Raw genomic sequence first — 16,010 nt, 5'->3', positions numbered from 1 at the left:
AATTCTTTTCAACATAGGTCACCTTATTTCATCAAATTACATTCCTATTTCTTTGTTTTCATATTGAGAATAGACTGGCTAAACATGGGTCAATTGTCATGAAATAAATAAACAAAATTTGCATGCTCTGGATGTGTCCTGTTCAATGAGGTACCTTTTGTCACCACCGACCCATGATGCACTTGATAGCGGATCAGTGCAGATTACTGAAATGGAAGAAATGCATTGTGGGAAGTGTGTGATATCTTCTCTTTGCCCAAGCTAGACACCTGTTTCAGACTGTTTTGTTGATTTGGACAAGTAGAGTGGTATGTATGAAACAGGTCAAGTTATTCACCCGGGGTACAAATGACCATACTGGGACGTGCATAAATATGGATATAGCATTTTCAGCCTTTTGGTATATCAATGACCCCTTTTTCAAAGCCTATTTTGTTATAGGAAAGGGTCCTTTTTTCAAAATTTTCTCGATTTTTTCCGAAAATAGCCCAATTTTTTCTTAATCTAGCCAAAATTGTCAAAATTTTCCCAAAATTTTGGGAAAATTTGTAAAAACTAAGACAATTTGAGTTAAATTCAGCCGAAAATTTTGACTTTTGGTATATCAATGGGTCCAAATTTCTTGAAAAATTGGTATATTTATGGGTCCACTTTCAAATTCTCAGTGGCACGTCCCTACCAAAACCAAACTTGAGTACCCCCCTGGGGTTATTCACATGTAAAACCAATGAAAGATTGAGAAAATAATGTAGGATAAATAATTGTTATCTATACACCCAAAGTTGTATAAATATTAACCTAAATGTACCGCTGTAACACAGCTTAATTAGTTTTGTTAGGCCAATAGTGTAACTATTTGTACAACGTTACTTGCATGCAAAAAGGCACATGTTTGTTTTCACATCAATCATGATTCAATTACATTACTGGGACTAGAATGAAACACCTACATTGGACTTGACATGGGCTGACTGATACATACATATTTTACTTTTTAAAAAGATATTTCACATAAAAATGGCCAAAGCCTACTTCTTGCTAGATGCATGAAACAGTATAAAGTAATTCTTAACATGACAATTGCAACCAGGGTCTTGTATCACATAGCAATTAACACATATATCAATATATATTCTTTTTTATAATACAAATTCATTTTTCCCCATTTAAAAAGTTTCCCATAAAACATTTAAAAAAAGAAGTTTATCTACACCTACAAATATAGGCCGATACTATGAGGATGGTATCGTGAAGTCATCCGCCCCTGGATATGTTGGCATTTTAGATATATCTACTTTTTCTACAACTTTATAAGATGGATATAAGCCGGCTTTTCTCGGTTTTAGCCGGTGATTAGTCCCTTTTGACCAGCCGTCCCAGTGATTACCGGCTACTCCTATTACATCACCAGGCTTGAGTTCTATCTCATTAGATGAGCGTGGCTTGTGCTCATATATAGCTATTTGTTGATGCTCGTTTTGTCCACCATAGTAAAATACATCATCTAATGAATGGTAGTATGCTGCTGCATCAGGGTGGTGTGTTTGCATTATTTCATATGCTACTCTGCAAACCTGTGGAAATATAAAAACAAAATTAAATTAATAAATTTGATGTAATTTAGAAACTGTTGAATTGAATTCAAATATGAATCTTCAAATATTGATCTCAACCAAGAACACTTCTGATATTTGCACTGTTGTGATCAAGCATATTTTAATATGCATCAATAATACATCAAATAAAAAACAATGGAAATTATTGATCTTGCCTGACAAGTACAAGTGCTTGCCAAGCAAGTTCAATTTCCATCATTTATTTTATTTGATGTAAATCCCAGTTTCCATATATTCATCAAAATATTATTTATGGGATAAAGGAACAAACCAAAAGATCGATGACGTCTTATAAACGTTTTCGTTTAGGGGGAGGGGGTAAAAATACACGATTACGTATGTACAAAAACATCGGTCTGAAGAATGTGTCATAATTATTATGTTAAAATTTTCAACATTTCATTATTACGTTTCTGGCAGTTGACGAAACTAGTTACGTTTATAGGACGTCATTGATCTTTTGGTTTGTTCCCTAATGAAAACAATAAACACAAATAGGATTGAATACTGCTCTTTGATAAAACTCAAAATCTATTATTTCACTATTAATACCCCACCCCAACCTACTTAATGGAATCATATTTTATATATGAAACATGATACTTCCCAATTGAAAATTGAGCACATTGTTACAAGGATGGTAATTTACACTGATGTATTGTGTGTAAGGTGCTGCCATTTTCTCAATTTATTTTTCTTGGAGGGAGAGAATCTTTCTCTTTAATTCTTCAATTAAGAAACATTTCTAATTGTAGTGAAATATAGGTCAAATTAATATGGAGAAAAATAGTTATGACATATTTTTGCTGATAAATTCAAGAATTTCAAGACCATATTTTGTGATGCAACAGGAAGGTGTTAGTTCTATGGCCATTTTAATAACTTGCATTTATAAGAAAACTGCAGTTGGTTGAACATTAAAATGAGGTGACATCTGATGAGTCATTTTCAATCTTATAGTGAATGTACCGTAAAAACTTGATAGTTAGCATATGTGCTTACTATCGAGCGCTTTTAAAAACAAGAAACAAAGTCCAACTAAGCTAATGGGGTTGAGACACATATTTGCAGGTTTACTTGTTTGTATATAACTATGTGTATCAATTATTTGCTCATAACCCTTTACACCTTTATGGATGGGGCACTTCATGTTTGCAATTTTTAAAAGTGCTCGATAGTAAGCACATATGCTAACTATCGAGTTTTTACGGTAATGGATGTTTTGGAGAATCACAGATCACAGATATAATTTGTATTACTGGACTCATCAACAATTTAGAATAAATCTTAACATCATGATATTACACAACCATATTCATCATACTATTTAATGTTCATCTTGCAATCAGTATAGGGTATTTTTCATATTCTCTTTCATAACCCTTGAATTCATGATAAATACCAAGAGCCTATATGTTCTCTAAAACCTAAGAATCACTCTTCATTTTGAAAATGCAAAATTTATCAATTCACTATCAATGTTAAAATGTACCCAATTTATTCCACACCTAATTCCATAACCTATTACTAATGGGTTATTCCAGTTTAAATCCATACCCCCATGTACACGTGACGTTCATCTCTCACAGGGCAGGTGTAGATTTCAAATGGAGTTACTCATGCAGGTAACCTCATTTGAAATTCACACTCCCAGTGTGGGAGATTAAGGTCATGTCTTCCACAGGGGGGGGGGGGTATGGATTGAAACTAGAATAGCCCATTTTGGAGCAGACGACACTGAATGGGTAACTCCATTTGAAATTCACACTCCTTGTGTGGAAGATTAAGGTCATGTCTTCCATAGGGGGGTGTATGGATTTCAACTGGAATAGCCCATTTTGAAGCAGACAACACTGAATGGGTGACTCCATTTGAAATTCACACTCCCTGTGGAAGATTAAGGTCATGTCTTCCACAGGGGGGTATGGATTTAAACTAGAACAGCCCATTAAGGCTCTTACCTGTGAAGAAAATGTACACACTAGATAGTCACTAAGGGATAGAAAATGAATGTCTAATATAATGCCTCGTAGTGAGCTCTCTGAGTATCGACTTGATAATCCCGCTGATTTAGATATATCATTATCACTCACAAAGGTATACTCCGGATATCTGAAAAGCAGAAAGAAAATAATGTTAATGAGTGATTGTTATATGATGTATAGCATATTACAAATGATAGAGAACAATGAAACACTACTCTGTGTGAATTAACATAATATGCTCTTTGAATTCGTAAAAATATTCTGGGGCATTGCAGTATTGAGAAAAGAGGTTATTTCATGTATTAGTTCATCATAAACCTAGAAATGTAATCCCATTTGCCATGATGTTGAAAGTTAAGACCTAGAATTCCATCAGGAATTCATTGTCGATGAAATATTTCTGACATTGTATCGGTTATTACCCTATTAATTTAACATATTTCAACGGGTATTAACCTATTTCATGAAGTTATATGAGATTGTTTAAAAATCTAACGTGAAGTATCTCTGTAAAGTCACTTAACAAGTGTTTGGTAGCATATACATATACTGCACACAAAAGTTCATTAAGGGGTACTACTCCCTGGCCAATTTTGTGCCTATTTTTGCAATTTTCTCAAAAATTATAGCACATTGGTGACAAGTAAGATATGTATATTATAGGAGCAAGGACTACAATTACTGTACTGAAAACTCAGCAACTCAAAGCAAGTAGTTATTGATTTATTGATCAAATATAGAGGTTATCCGTGTTCTATAAGCTGCATATCCTACCAGCGACTCCTATACCTTGTTTAGGACTTTCAAAAGAAGTACCTGCATGTGCAACCATGACTATTTCAAAATAGCCCGCCAAAGTCTTGCAGGTAACTCTGAGGTCGTGCATTGAATTAGTTTGAATGAGGAATACTACGGGAACCAGCGCCTTTTGTTAGAAGTCACGCATGAGTAAAGTGGATAACCTCTATTGGTTTTACCTCATTTTTGACTGTAACCCCACAACTGTTGTCTGTGCTGAAATAAAATTTACAGTGCAGTAGTTGTAGTCCTTGCCCCTAATAATATACATATCTTACTTATCCCCAATGCGCTATATTTTGTAAGAAAAATGCAAAAATAGGCACAAATTGGGGCAGGGGTGTAGTACCCCCTGAATAAAAACAATATCTTGAAGACATCAAACCTAAATTATCAAATAAAGTAATCAATAGATGGATAATTTTGTTCTGCATATTTTGACACCTCATTCAGTACAATGCGATTGTATTCCTTCAAGTTATACCAAATTAAATGGAAAAAGAGCATTTCAAAAGCGACACATTTGGGATATTCTTCCTTCAAGGCAATTCCCACCTGCTTTTGTAACAGGCTCAATACAGCGTGACAGATCAACACTCACTTGCTCTACACATAATTAGCATGTTTTGAGAGAAAATAATTGAAAAAAAAAATTGCAAATGTCTCAATCATTGAAATAGTGTGCAGGGGTTTCAATTAGGAGAAGGGTACTTTTAGTTAAATACAATAATAAGAATGTGAGGTCCATTATTTGATCCTAATGTTATCACGGATGAAGTGGTGTATTTTCTTTCCTTAGACAGTCACATCAACCCCCAATTTGTTCCAGGGATGGGTAATATAAAACTTCTTGGTACCACTGCCCCAAAAAATTTAATATTGACTTTTTAAAACAATTTTACAATAATAGTGATTTGATTTTTTTGTGTGAAAGTTTTTAAAATTGTGACATTGTAGACAAATTTTTAACATTGATACTCCAAAAATTGGACCTTTAGTGGATTTGGGGGGTACTTGCATGATTACACCAGTGATTACATAATTATATAAATCACAAATCAAAAATGTGCAGATTTTGATAAACAATTTGGAATAAGCCTCAGTGGCAGTTGAGACTGGATTTAGAGGTTTCCTTTCCCTTGACCCAGAGGCTGACAGTAAAACTGTTCACTTGATTGTTGGGATTGGCCATCTTTTCCTTGATCTCCATCTTCAAATCTGTTTCTCTCTTTTCTTTCCACATAGGCCAGCATATGCTTATATAAGGCTTTTTTGTTTGAGCCTGGTCACATCAGGACCCAGGTGTGTCTCCGCATGGAGCGGCGATTTAAACAAACAAACAAACAAACTTATTAAATACTTACTTTTTCTGGGCTTCTGGTAATAACCCTGGATCATCTGTTGCTAGAAAAACTCTTTTAACTAGATCTTTTCCTGGATCAGCATGCATCGCATATCTTTGAAAATATTCTTCTACATGTGACATGTATTCTTCTATACCATGGAAAGCGGCTTCTGTTCCAACTTTATCGGTTCTTCTTACATGAACACTGTACACAACAAACAAAATAAGCAATGGAAATAATATTAAAGATATACAATAAGAATAAATGACTACTATTGGTATAATTTAAAAATTCTCGGACACGACATGTACAATGTGAAAGCAAAGAGTACATCCACAAGCATTCCACAAACATGACGATGTAATCTATGCATTATTTGAAAAAAATATATAAACCAACCACACTACCCAATGTTTTGTTAATAGGCTGTCTTCGCTAAGGTTGAAATTATGTAAAGTACTGTATGCACACACATCTGACACAATGCTTGGCACATATATTTTTGTCCGAGAATTAAAAATAGCAACAGCAGAAATTATTTCAAACTAAAAATAAAATAATGCTCCATAAATTTAGTAATTGAAAGGCAATATTATTAGTTATTAGGTTCAGCGTCGGTATAGTGCAAAATTATCGTGCGCGAAGTGTCATACTGGGTGAAGCCAAGGCTGAACCCAGTATGACACTGAGCCATTCTAACCGACGCTGAACCTAATAACTAATAATATTGCCTTTCAATCATACCACTAAGTCATTCTAAATATTGAAATAATTACATTTTTAAACATTTTAATTGCTGCTAAATAGGAAAAACATTACAAAAAATATATGACTGTTCCGCGTATTACAGATTGTGTGCATTTTACGCGCCCGGTTTACGCTGAATCGCCTTTATACGCGTACCTCGCCGACACGCCAGCGTCGGGGCTTGCGAAATACGCTCTCACTGACTAGATATAAAGCGTAAAATACGCACTCACTGACTAGATACGAAATTATATCAGGTTAGCGGTGTTCTTTGATGTTTCCCTTAGTGGTATGATAAGAGCTAATATGAAAGTTTGAAACACCCTGTATGCCATAAACATACCTAAGCTCAATAAATGCTCTAATAATACTTGCTGAAAATATGGAAAGATAATTAAGCCATGTTCTGATTCTGAGGCTAATCACCTAACACAGTCATAACCAAGCAAATCATCCATGTGTCTCTTGTACTATCAGATCACTGGCTATGAATGGTTATCTACTGAAGATAGCATCAAAATGATGTTTGCCTTGAGAAATGGTCAGACAGTAATGATGGGGCCAGGAAAAAGATCTGTAGAGTTAACCAAATTGTGTCTGTTGCAAAGGTATAATGTGATGAACCACTGGCCTAAACAGTATTTGCGGTTTGGCCAGAGTTATACCATAAGTTGAAATGCATATAACCCCTATGCAAGACATGACCTTATAATGTTCCACACAAGGGGCGTGTATTTCTAATGGATTCACTCATTCAGGCAATAAAACAATTAGCTACTGATATTAACACACATATTTCAGACAGCTGTTCATCCATTTTGAAATGGGCTATTCCAGAAATAATTAAAGGCACCCCCTAAAGAAGACATGTGATTTCCAAAATTTTTCACCATTTTTTGCTCTGAGAATTCCCCCCATTATTTTCACAACCCTAAAAAAGACATGGGAATTCCCAAGAAAAAGACACCTTTTTATTTTAGGCTTGGGAATTCCCAAAAATTTTAGCAAAAAATTGCCTGTCTTCTTTAGGGACATTGGGAATTCCCAATTTTTTAATCATTTTATTGTCAAAATGGAAATTCCCATTTTTTTGGATACAATTTTGGTCTGGGAATTCCCAAAAATTTATGGTATAAACTTACATGTCTTCTTTAGGGGGTGGGGGTGCCATTAATTTCTGGAATAGCCCAATACACCAGTTTTTATCTAGGTTAAATTAACACATTGTTTGCAATTAGCAAAAGTGCAACATGCACATTTCATATTTTCATTAGTCAATCAATACAGTCAATTCCAATGATGTACGATGAAAGTGCATACACAAATATTGACAACATAAATCAATATGTGATATTTTAAGTCCATTTAATTGATGGATATGTGATGATACTCCACCAAGAACACTTGACGGAATCCAGAAAGGGCATCCGACTTAACATGACTGAGTTCAATTAATATTCACTTGTACTTTCCAAGAATCAATAATGCAAAATCAGGAAACAAAGGCATCAATATAGTCATAGACTGAACCCAACATATATTTTTGTATGTATGGGCTTAAAAGCGTTGCACAACCAGCACTTTCGTCTCTGGTGTACGATTAATTAAACATACGTACTTCCAGAGACCGGGTGCTAATAAGAAACACACTCATTTAATAGGATTACCTGTCTTTCCAATCATTGGGGTGACATTGCTTGTCTTCAATGTAGCAATGGCATGGCAAGTTCATCCCAGTACAGGAAATTTCATGAGTTCCATAATTCTTAATTACGAAATTGTACTGCACTGGTAGAGAATTTCCAAATTTTGTTTTAAAGTCCGATTTTTCATCACTATCAACATCTTTGGTATTGTGCTAATTATGTGCATTTGGAAATACCAAGAAGTGTGCGAAGAAGACACAGTGATAACAAAATATCACTAACACAGTAACACTTGTGATGCACAATTAATACAAGTGTTTGTACTGGACATTCTTCTTGATAGTCACAAAATAATGAGGGTATTGGTAATAAGGAATTATGATGAACACAATTCATTTAAAATCAAGAGCAAAATTAAAGTGCATTGGTTGCAGAATTCAACGTTTATTCATATAGTATTCATACGATGCATATGGATTTGAATATCACTCCACGCCACCATTTGTGAAAGACCCGTCAACCTATCTGTTATTGCATTACTGTCTTCAATATGGATACTTTTAATGCTATAAATATGTGTGTGTCAAATCTTGCATTGCTATCTCTGATAGTTCAAGTGCACAGTGGCGTAGCTTCCGGGGGGGCAAAAATTGCCTATTCGCAAGGAAAAAAGAGGAAAAAGGAGGGAGAAAGAGGAAAAAAGAGAGGAGAGAGAGAGAGGGAGAGGAGGGGCAGAGAGATGGGGAATCCATATGATATGCAATACCATACGATTACTATCAATAAGCCTGGCAAAATGGTCTATTCCCCCCTGGAAAAATTCCTAGCTACGCAGCTGCAAGTGCACATCTTAAAATAGAATTAAAACTAGAGCTAATTGCGCATACACATATACGCGACCTTAGCAATAGCTAATTAACTAGGCCTATAGCTAATTAGCCCAGCTAAATAACACGCATGCATGTAAGCAGTAGTATATTATTCTGATTTTACTGAGAGGTGTTTTTTTAAATGCACTATAGTACTTTGGAATTTGACTAAAGACCAAGGTTAATTCGTTAGCTCACCTATAGCATATCACGAGTTCAAAAGGTCCAGTATATTGGTATAATTCAAGGATTCATTGGAATATACATGTATAAACAGATATTTGTAGTATTATTATAATCATTAATTATAATTAATTTCCATAGTATTACAGTATGTGAAATCATTTTGATATAAACCAAAAATTATTCAATATTCATGTTCATGTAAATAGTTCTGTGCAACTTTGATCATGCGCTATTATAGTCACGACTTCCTAAGGTATTTTGCTACATACCGAAGTAATACCTACATGACCTTTAACCCCAATGACCTTTGACCCAATGACCTTTGACCCCAATGGATGTATGCAAGTAATGTCATGCTATATTATAATTTGTGGAATGACTTAGCATTTTAGTAACAGAACAGAAAATCATATCAGCCATAATGACCTTCGTATGACCTTTAACCTCAAGGCTAATGCATGTGTCAAGTGATGTCATCTTGCTGTGTAATTTGTGTAAGGAGTAGCAGTTTTAGTAAAAATAACAGGAAATATCATTTTTGGCCATATTGACCTTTCCATGACCTTTGACCTTGAGTTGGTCATGTGACATTTGTGCCACCAGCTATTGGACCTGATGACCAAGTAACATTGTTGTACTATATACATGTATAATAGCAGCAGCATTTTAGGGTATTTGGTCATATACCTGAAGTATCCCCTTAATGACCTTTGACCCCAATTCTGGACAATAACTTTTAGACACTGGGTATAGCTGATGCATGTACCCAAGTGCCATCATCGTGCTTTGTAATTTGTAGAAGAAGTAGCATTTTTAGTGAAATCACGTTTTTGGCCATTGACCGGAAGTGGATGACCTTTGACCTGAAGTTGATCATGTTTCACTTGTCCCCCCACCCAATGGTCCTAATGACCAAATATGGTCAACATGGCTCAAAGCATATGGCTACGGTGGCTCATTATAAGATTGACAGAAAGAAAGAAAGAAAGAAAGAAAGAACTTGACAGAAACAGACCTTAGCAATTTTGCAAATTGCTAAGGAACAATTGGTCACATAAACAATTGTGTAAATACTTCTTATTACACAAATTTCCAAGGGTGTGACCTTTGTGTGGGTGTGTGTGGGAAAAAAAATTAGAATATTGTAAGTTTGAAAATGCATTGGATACATTTGATTACAATAAATATTGCGAATGATTTTGTTTGAGAACACATTTCACATTGCCTTGCTGGATTTCACCATATGAAAAATTTATGTTCAGGTAATTGCCAATGAAACGTCACCGATTATTACCAAGATTTGCAACATGAAATGATTCCTAATGACATTTTGATCATTGCGTACCAAAATGCCTCATTTGAAATATCGAAGCATGGCAGCAGGGCTAATTTATCATCAGATATGCCGACTGAATGATCTGCATCATGTTATTTACTGCATGTGATCTTAGGTTTGACAAATGAAACTGACATGTCTTTAAGGGATCTAAAATGAGCGTTTATTGCGTTTCGACAGTATTTTTTGTGGGACATGAGAGCACCTCAGACCTATCGAATTGCATTCTGAATATGAAGCATGTCTTTCTGATATAAAATAATTTTCATTTTTAGAAAATCACAATATAATACAAATTTTATGACAAATTATAAAAATTTGATATTTTTCAAATTTTTGATATATAACAGTCCTCGAAGTAAATTATATAAATCTAATGATATATTCTTAAAGTGTATGTAGCAGGAGGAAAAGCCGACGGTCAAATGAAAATTTTGACCTTTCATATTGAAGATATGGATTTTTTTCCCAAAAAGACCTTATTTTTGTTTGGTGTTTTGGGAAAAAAAATCCATATCTTCAATACTGAAAAATCAAAATTTTCAATTGATCGTCGGCTTTTTATCCCACCTACATACACTTTAAGTATAAATCATCAGATTTATAAAGTTTACTTCAAGTACTGTTAAATATCAAAAATATCAATTTTAATGATTTGCCATAAAATGTGTATTAAATTGCGAATTTCAAAAATCAAAATTATTTGATATCAGAATGACATTCTTCAGTATTCAGAATGCAATTCGATATGTCTGATGTGCTCTAATGTCCCAAAATAAATACTGTCCAAACGCTCATACCCCAGCCCTTAATAACATGTCAAAATGACACCCAACCATAGCAATGTTGAAAGTGCTGATTCTTTATGATAATCTGATGAGTTTGATATGCAACTTAACAGTTCAAACAAGAACTGTCTTTAAAAAAGACAGTGCCACGGATGAAGTTGACAAGTACTTTGAATGCTAGTAATCATTTGTGTGTGGAATGATCAACCAGGTGAGAAATATCGGGTCTTTATTGGTGAATACCACCAAAGACATACTGGGAAATACTCAAGAATTTTCATGTTGAAAGCTGAATTGAAAAATGTGTGCTACACAGGTCTGCATTTAATTCATTCTTGTAACAAAGGGCTCAATGGAAATCACATGCACCGAGTTTCATGACAATCCAACAATCTATATTCAGACGACCTTAAGAATTTTTGCTGCTCAAGGGTTATCATATTCACCAAGTTTCATGACAATCCAACATCTATTATCAGTAACTTATCAAATTCTGTATTACACCACATGGCGGAAAAACTACCTTTGAGCTTGAATAAAAGCAAGCAAGTAAAGGCTTTTGAACTAGTAAGGGATAAATCATCACCCACCTTAAGTGGGTCAAATTTGATGAAAAATATCAATACATTATTCACATCAAACAGTGCTATACTGATAACTTTTGACAAAGTCAACAATGCATACACTAATTTAGATGAGGTCCAAGCTCATAAATATGCCTCAATTATTCCTGCCAGAACTAATCTTTGTCATCCTACCAGTATGATAAAGGTGACCATGATGACTGGCCATATTTTAAAGGTATGCATGGTTATACGATCAGTGAAAAAAATAGTTCACTGACACTTGCTCAAAACAGTTCAAATGCCTGTCATTCCAATAGCATAATAGCAAATGACTGTCATGAATTTGAAGTAGACACTCTGCCCTGTATCCCACTCTTCCCTACTCCCCATCTTTCAATATTCAAGGGACGTGATGACAAGATGGCTTTGTCTAACATTGAATTGGGCAAGCGGGGTCAGAGATTCACCAGAAGACATGATTGAGCCATGTAGCTGATCTTTAATGCATACACTTATGAGAACTGCTGACAATTTTCCCCTTTCCAATTTAGTATTTTTCACAAAGAAGATATTATTTTCAAGCTCAGAATATGTGCAAGCTTTCTGACAAAAACATCTTTATGGTCAAACAAAATCATGTGGCTGTTGTTTTCACAATTACTTTTTTTAAATGTTCTTCTTTAACATTGCTCATTCCTTAAAGAAGGATTTCATGATCCTAGCATCCTCTTTTTATGACATTTTTCAGTACATATCCACGAAAAAAGCATATTCCCAAAATTCCAGTTGATTCCGATTTTGCGATTGCGAGTTATGCATGATCATGTGTATTACACTGCTCCATAGACAGTACGTTGTAATTTCGTTCTGGTGCACCAGAACTAAATTCAAATTTCACGATATCTTTGCTAAACGAATTAATCTGCAAGAAATATTTTGTACATACACATTATGTAGCCAGAGGTTTCCAGTGATATAAAAATCTCAACTTTTTTGAGAAAAGTGGGGGATGAGGCTGTGGATCACGAAATGCCCCTTTAATCATAGACAATAGTGTATGTATATTCATACAGAAACCCCAGAGTTGAGCAGTCTATAATATAGAATTGATTAATTCGAATTAAACAATTCATTGATGTTAGCACTGGGTAGTAGCCATTACTGCCAGTAGACAGGAAGTCTAGAAAGTTGACCTCAACGCTGTAGGTGGTCTTCCTGTACTTTTGAATGGGACAGCAGTAACCTTGGGCATTTTTAGGCCAAAATTGTTTGTGTGCTTTGTGAGCATTTGTACCATACACTTATTCTGTTGCCAAGAGGTGCTGGATTCACTATACTTCAAGAAATCTTTCCTAACCTCATATACCCCCAAATGGAAATCTATGCCACTGAAGAAAAAGTAAATGTCTTTTGACCACACTTGAGCATATTTTTCAGTCTGTGTTGCACATCCTGGTCAATCTGGTAAACCATCAGGACCTGTTTTTAAAAAGCTACTTGTGAATATTCTTACTTTCAAAAAGTTCTTAAGTAAAACTTTTCCTATGGCCTTACCATCTAGCCAGCCAGTCATTTGAATCCACGCATGCATGCCCACGTTTCACCTGCTCTGTATGCACCAATGTTAGTGGCTTCTCTATGTATTCATGTGCAGAAACAGTCAAGTGTGTGCAAGTCAATTTGGTTAATGTGGTCATTGATTTTCCTCCTTACTATTGTCCCCCACCCAGGCAGGCAGACACACTCCTTCACCTATATTCATACATGCCACTAGCACATCCATACGGAGGTTTTTTTGCTTAAAAGCAACACAATTCTCAGGCAAAATTTGCTGTTTAACCCCATGAGAACTACCTGCCGATTGGCCAAAAAGAAGTTTCTATTATCAATTGGACCAATTAGCAACATTGTTAGAATAATTTCAACACGCAAAAAAAATTGGGGTGAATTATTTGCAAAGCTCCATTATGATTGGTGATTAAAGTGAAGATATCATGCAATTGACCAATCAGAGGCAGTGTTAGATCGGCAGGAAGTGCTCAGGGGGTAAACTGATGACCTTGGTTTAATTATATTTAATACGGATCAATTCGGTACGCCACTAACACTACACTAATGGTAAGCGTCCGGGTTTAATTCCAGGCTACACACATTCAGGGACTGACTTAGGAATCGCAATTCTCAAGCACACAAATCCTCGAAAATTCTACGACCGTCTGAAAATGACTACTACTAGCTTGCAGATATTTAGCTCATCATCTATGAACAAATGTGAGAAATAAAATAGAATTCGGATACACCCTGTGCTAGTCAGATTTTGTCTAGCTCTGTGCATTTTCCCAGAGCTTAGTATGCATCGTATGTATGTATGTTATGGCCCGTGGGCATACTATGTCTCTAGTCCATATATATAGTACTTGAATTGGACAGAGAACATTATAAGTGTGTGATGGGTTAGCCTCTGGGTGATGCGTTCAACACATAGAGTGCTAAGTCATGATCTTGGATAAAAGCGGTTGTATTTACACTTGTGTCTTCACAGATAACACAAATTGATGGGTCTTTGTATGAAGCATGCTTACATGATTGCATACATGTCTTTTTCTATATAAAGCAGTTAGCTTTAATTGTTCCGACTCAACTTGACAAGAATTATGTCTTCATTCTTGGTTAGAAAAGGTTCCTGAGTTAGCAGATTCATTCAATCCACTATATAAACTGATATGGCAATGAACAATTCTGATGTTACGGAATCTGACAAATCTTACTTAACATACAATACAAAATTTGCTTCATATTTTAATACATTTATACAGAACGGTAAACTTGCAGCTTCAGCTAAACTCGTCCTTGACAACCAGCATTTGAACAGAAAGGTGAACATCCAGCATTATAGCTAAAGCCAAGAAACAGAACACAATAGGAACCAATGAGCTCAGTATCAACTGTCCCTTGATGGTTCCCATATGCGATACAGTACAGAATAAACTTAACATTAATGGAAAATAAAGCTTCTCTTAAACTTCATAATAACAATTTCAATCTTATAAGACAACGCCATACTAAGCAGAAGTACTCTCTACTAGACTCGGTATTATTGCAATTGAAATTTCACTCAAAATCAATTTGTTCTTTGGAGTCACTGACCTTGCACTTTCCTTTTTTTTTCTCAAGGTACCACCAAGAGGCACTTGTTTAATGTCAGTTAGATCATAACATAATGTGCTGATAATAAATATCACATCTAACGATCTAAGGACTTTCCAGATTAATCTATTTTTCAGTAAACTAGAACTTCATTAGGACCTTTAAAAACTGCCCAAAAACCAGATCCAAGTACAGGAAATAAAAATGCAAAAAAAAAAAAAATGCCCAAATTTCTACCCATCGATATAACAAGTCAAATAATTTCAGCCAATTTTAGTCAAAAATGTTGGCTACAGTGAAACAAATGTGGAATATTAAAAAAAAAACTGAGAAAATTTTGTTAAGAAGCACCCATCCACATACCATGTTGGCCTAGAAAATGGGTCATTGATATACCAAAAGGCTAAAAATCCTACCCATGTTGGCAGTACTGTACACCCCTATATGGCCAATTGTACTAAGTACCTCCCTCCCGGCTAACAGCGTCAAAGTCAATGATATCAGTTCAAAATTCTACATAAATTTTGATGAGATATAGTCTGTATTGTCTCTTGTCTCAAGTTGAGAGTAACACCACATTGCATTTCGCAGTGGCAGATTCAAATCGCAAGGAAAGTTGAAGTTATTTTACATTGCAACATATCAAGTTATGGAAAATCCTGTGCCCTAGATAAATACAATGAGCAATGTATGACGCTACAAATCTATCATATTGGAAGCTAGCTCTTGGCAAATTTGACAGTGTTTTGCAACTAGAATTCCACCACGAGGAGCAATCTCAAGAAATGGGCTATTCCATTTAAAATCCACACTACCCCTGTGGAAGATTTTGGAAATATGTTCCACAGGGGGAGTATGAATTTCAATCGAATTAGTACATTAGGCAGCTCCATTTGATTTTCATACACCCTCTGAGAAAGATTCAACCTGAATCTTCCACAGAGGGAGGTGAGTTTCAAATGGAGCTGCCTAATGTGCAT

The 16,010-nt window shown here is 35.2% G+C and overlaps 1 protein-coding gene across 3 annotated transcripts in view; it reads right to left on the bottom strand.

Moving 5' to 3' along the window:
- Positions 1-506: 506 nt before the first annotated feature.
- LOC140153462 (alpha-(1,6)-fucosyltransferase-like) overlaps positions 507-16,010 on the bottom strand; it is a 160,041-nt gene continuing 144,537 nt past the window's right edge. For all 3 annotated transcript variants that reach the window (XM_072176219.1, XM_072176221.1, XM_072176220.1), the window contains 3 exons: positions 5,764-5,949; positions 3,578-3,728; positions 507-1,574 (listed from right to left, as the gene is read on the bottom strand). In XM_072176219.1, coding sequence (XP_072032320.1) covers positions 1,233-1,574; positions 3,578-3,728; positions 5,764-5,949 — 679 coding nt within the window. In that variant the 3' untranslated portion in view covers positions 507-1,232. The remainder of the gene's footprint in view (positions 1,575-3,577; positions 3,729-5,763; positions 5,950-16,010) is intronic.

This window comes from Amphiura filiformis, chromosome 5 (genome assembly GCF_039555335.1).
Source record: "Amphiura filiformis chromosome 5, Afil_fr2py, whole genome shotgun sequence".
Lineage (NCBI taxonomy): Eukaryota > Metazoa > Echinodermata > Ophiuroidea > Amphilepidida > Amphiuridae > Amphiura > Amphiura filiformis.
This window is presented reverse-complemented; position numbering and strand designations above follow the sequence as displayed.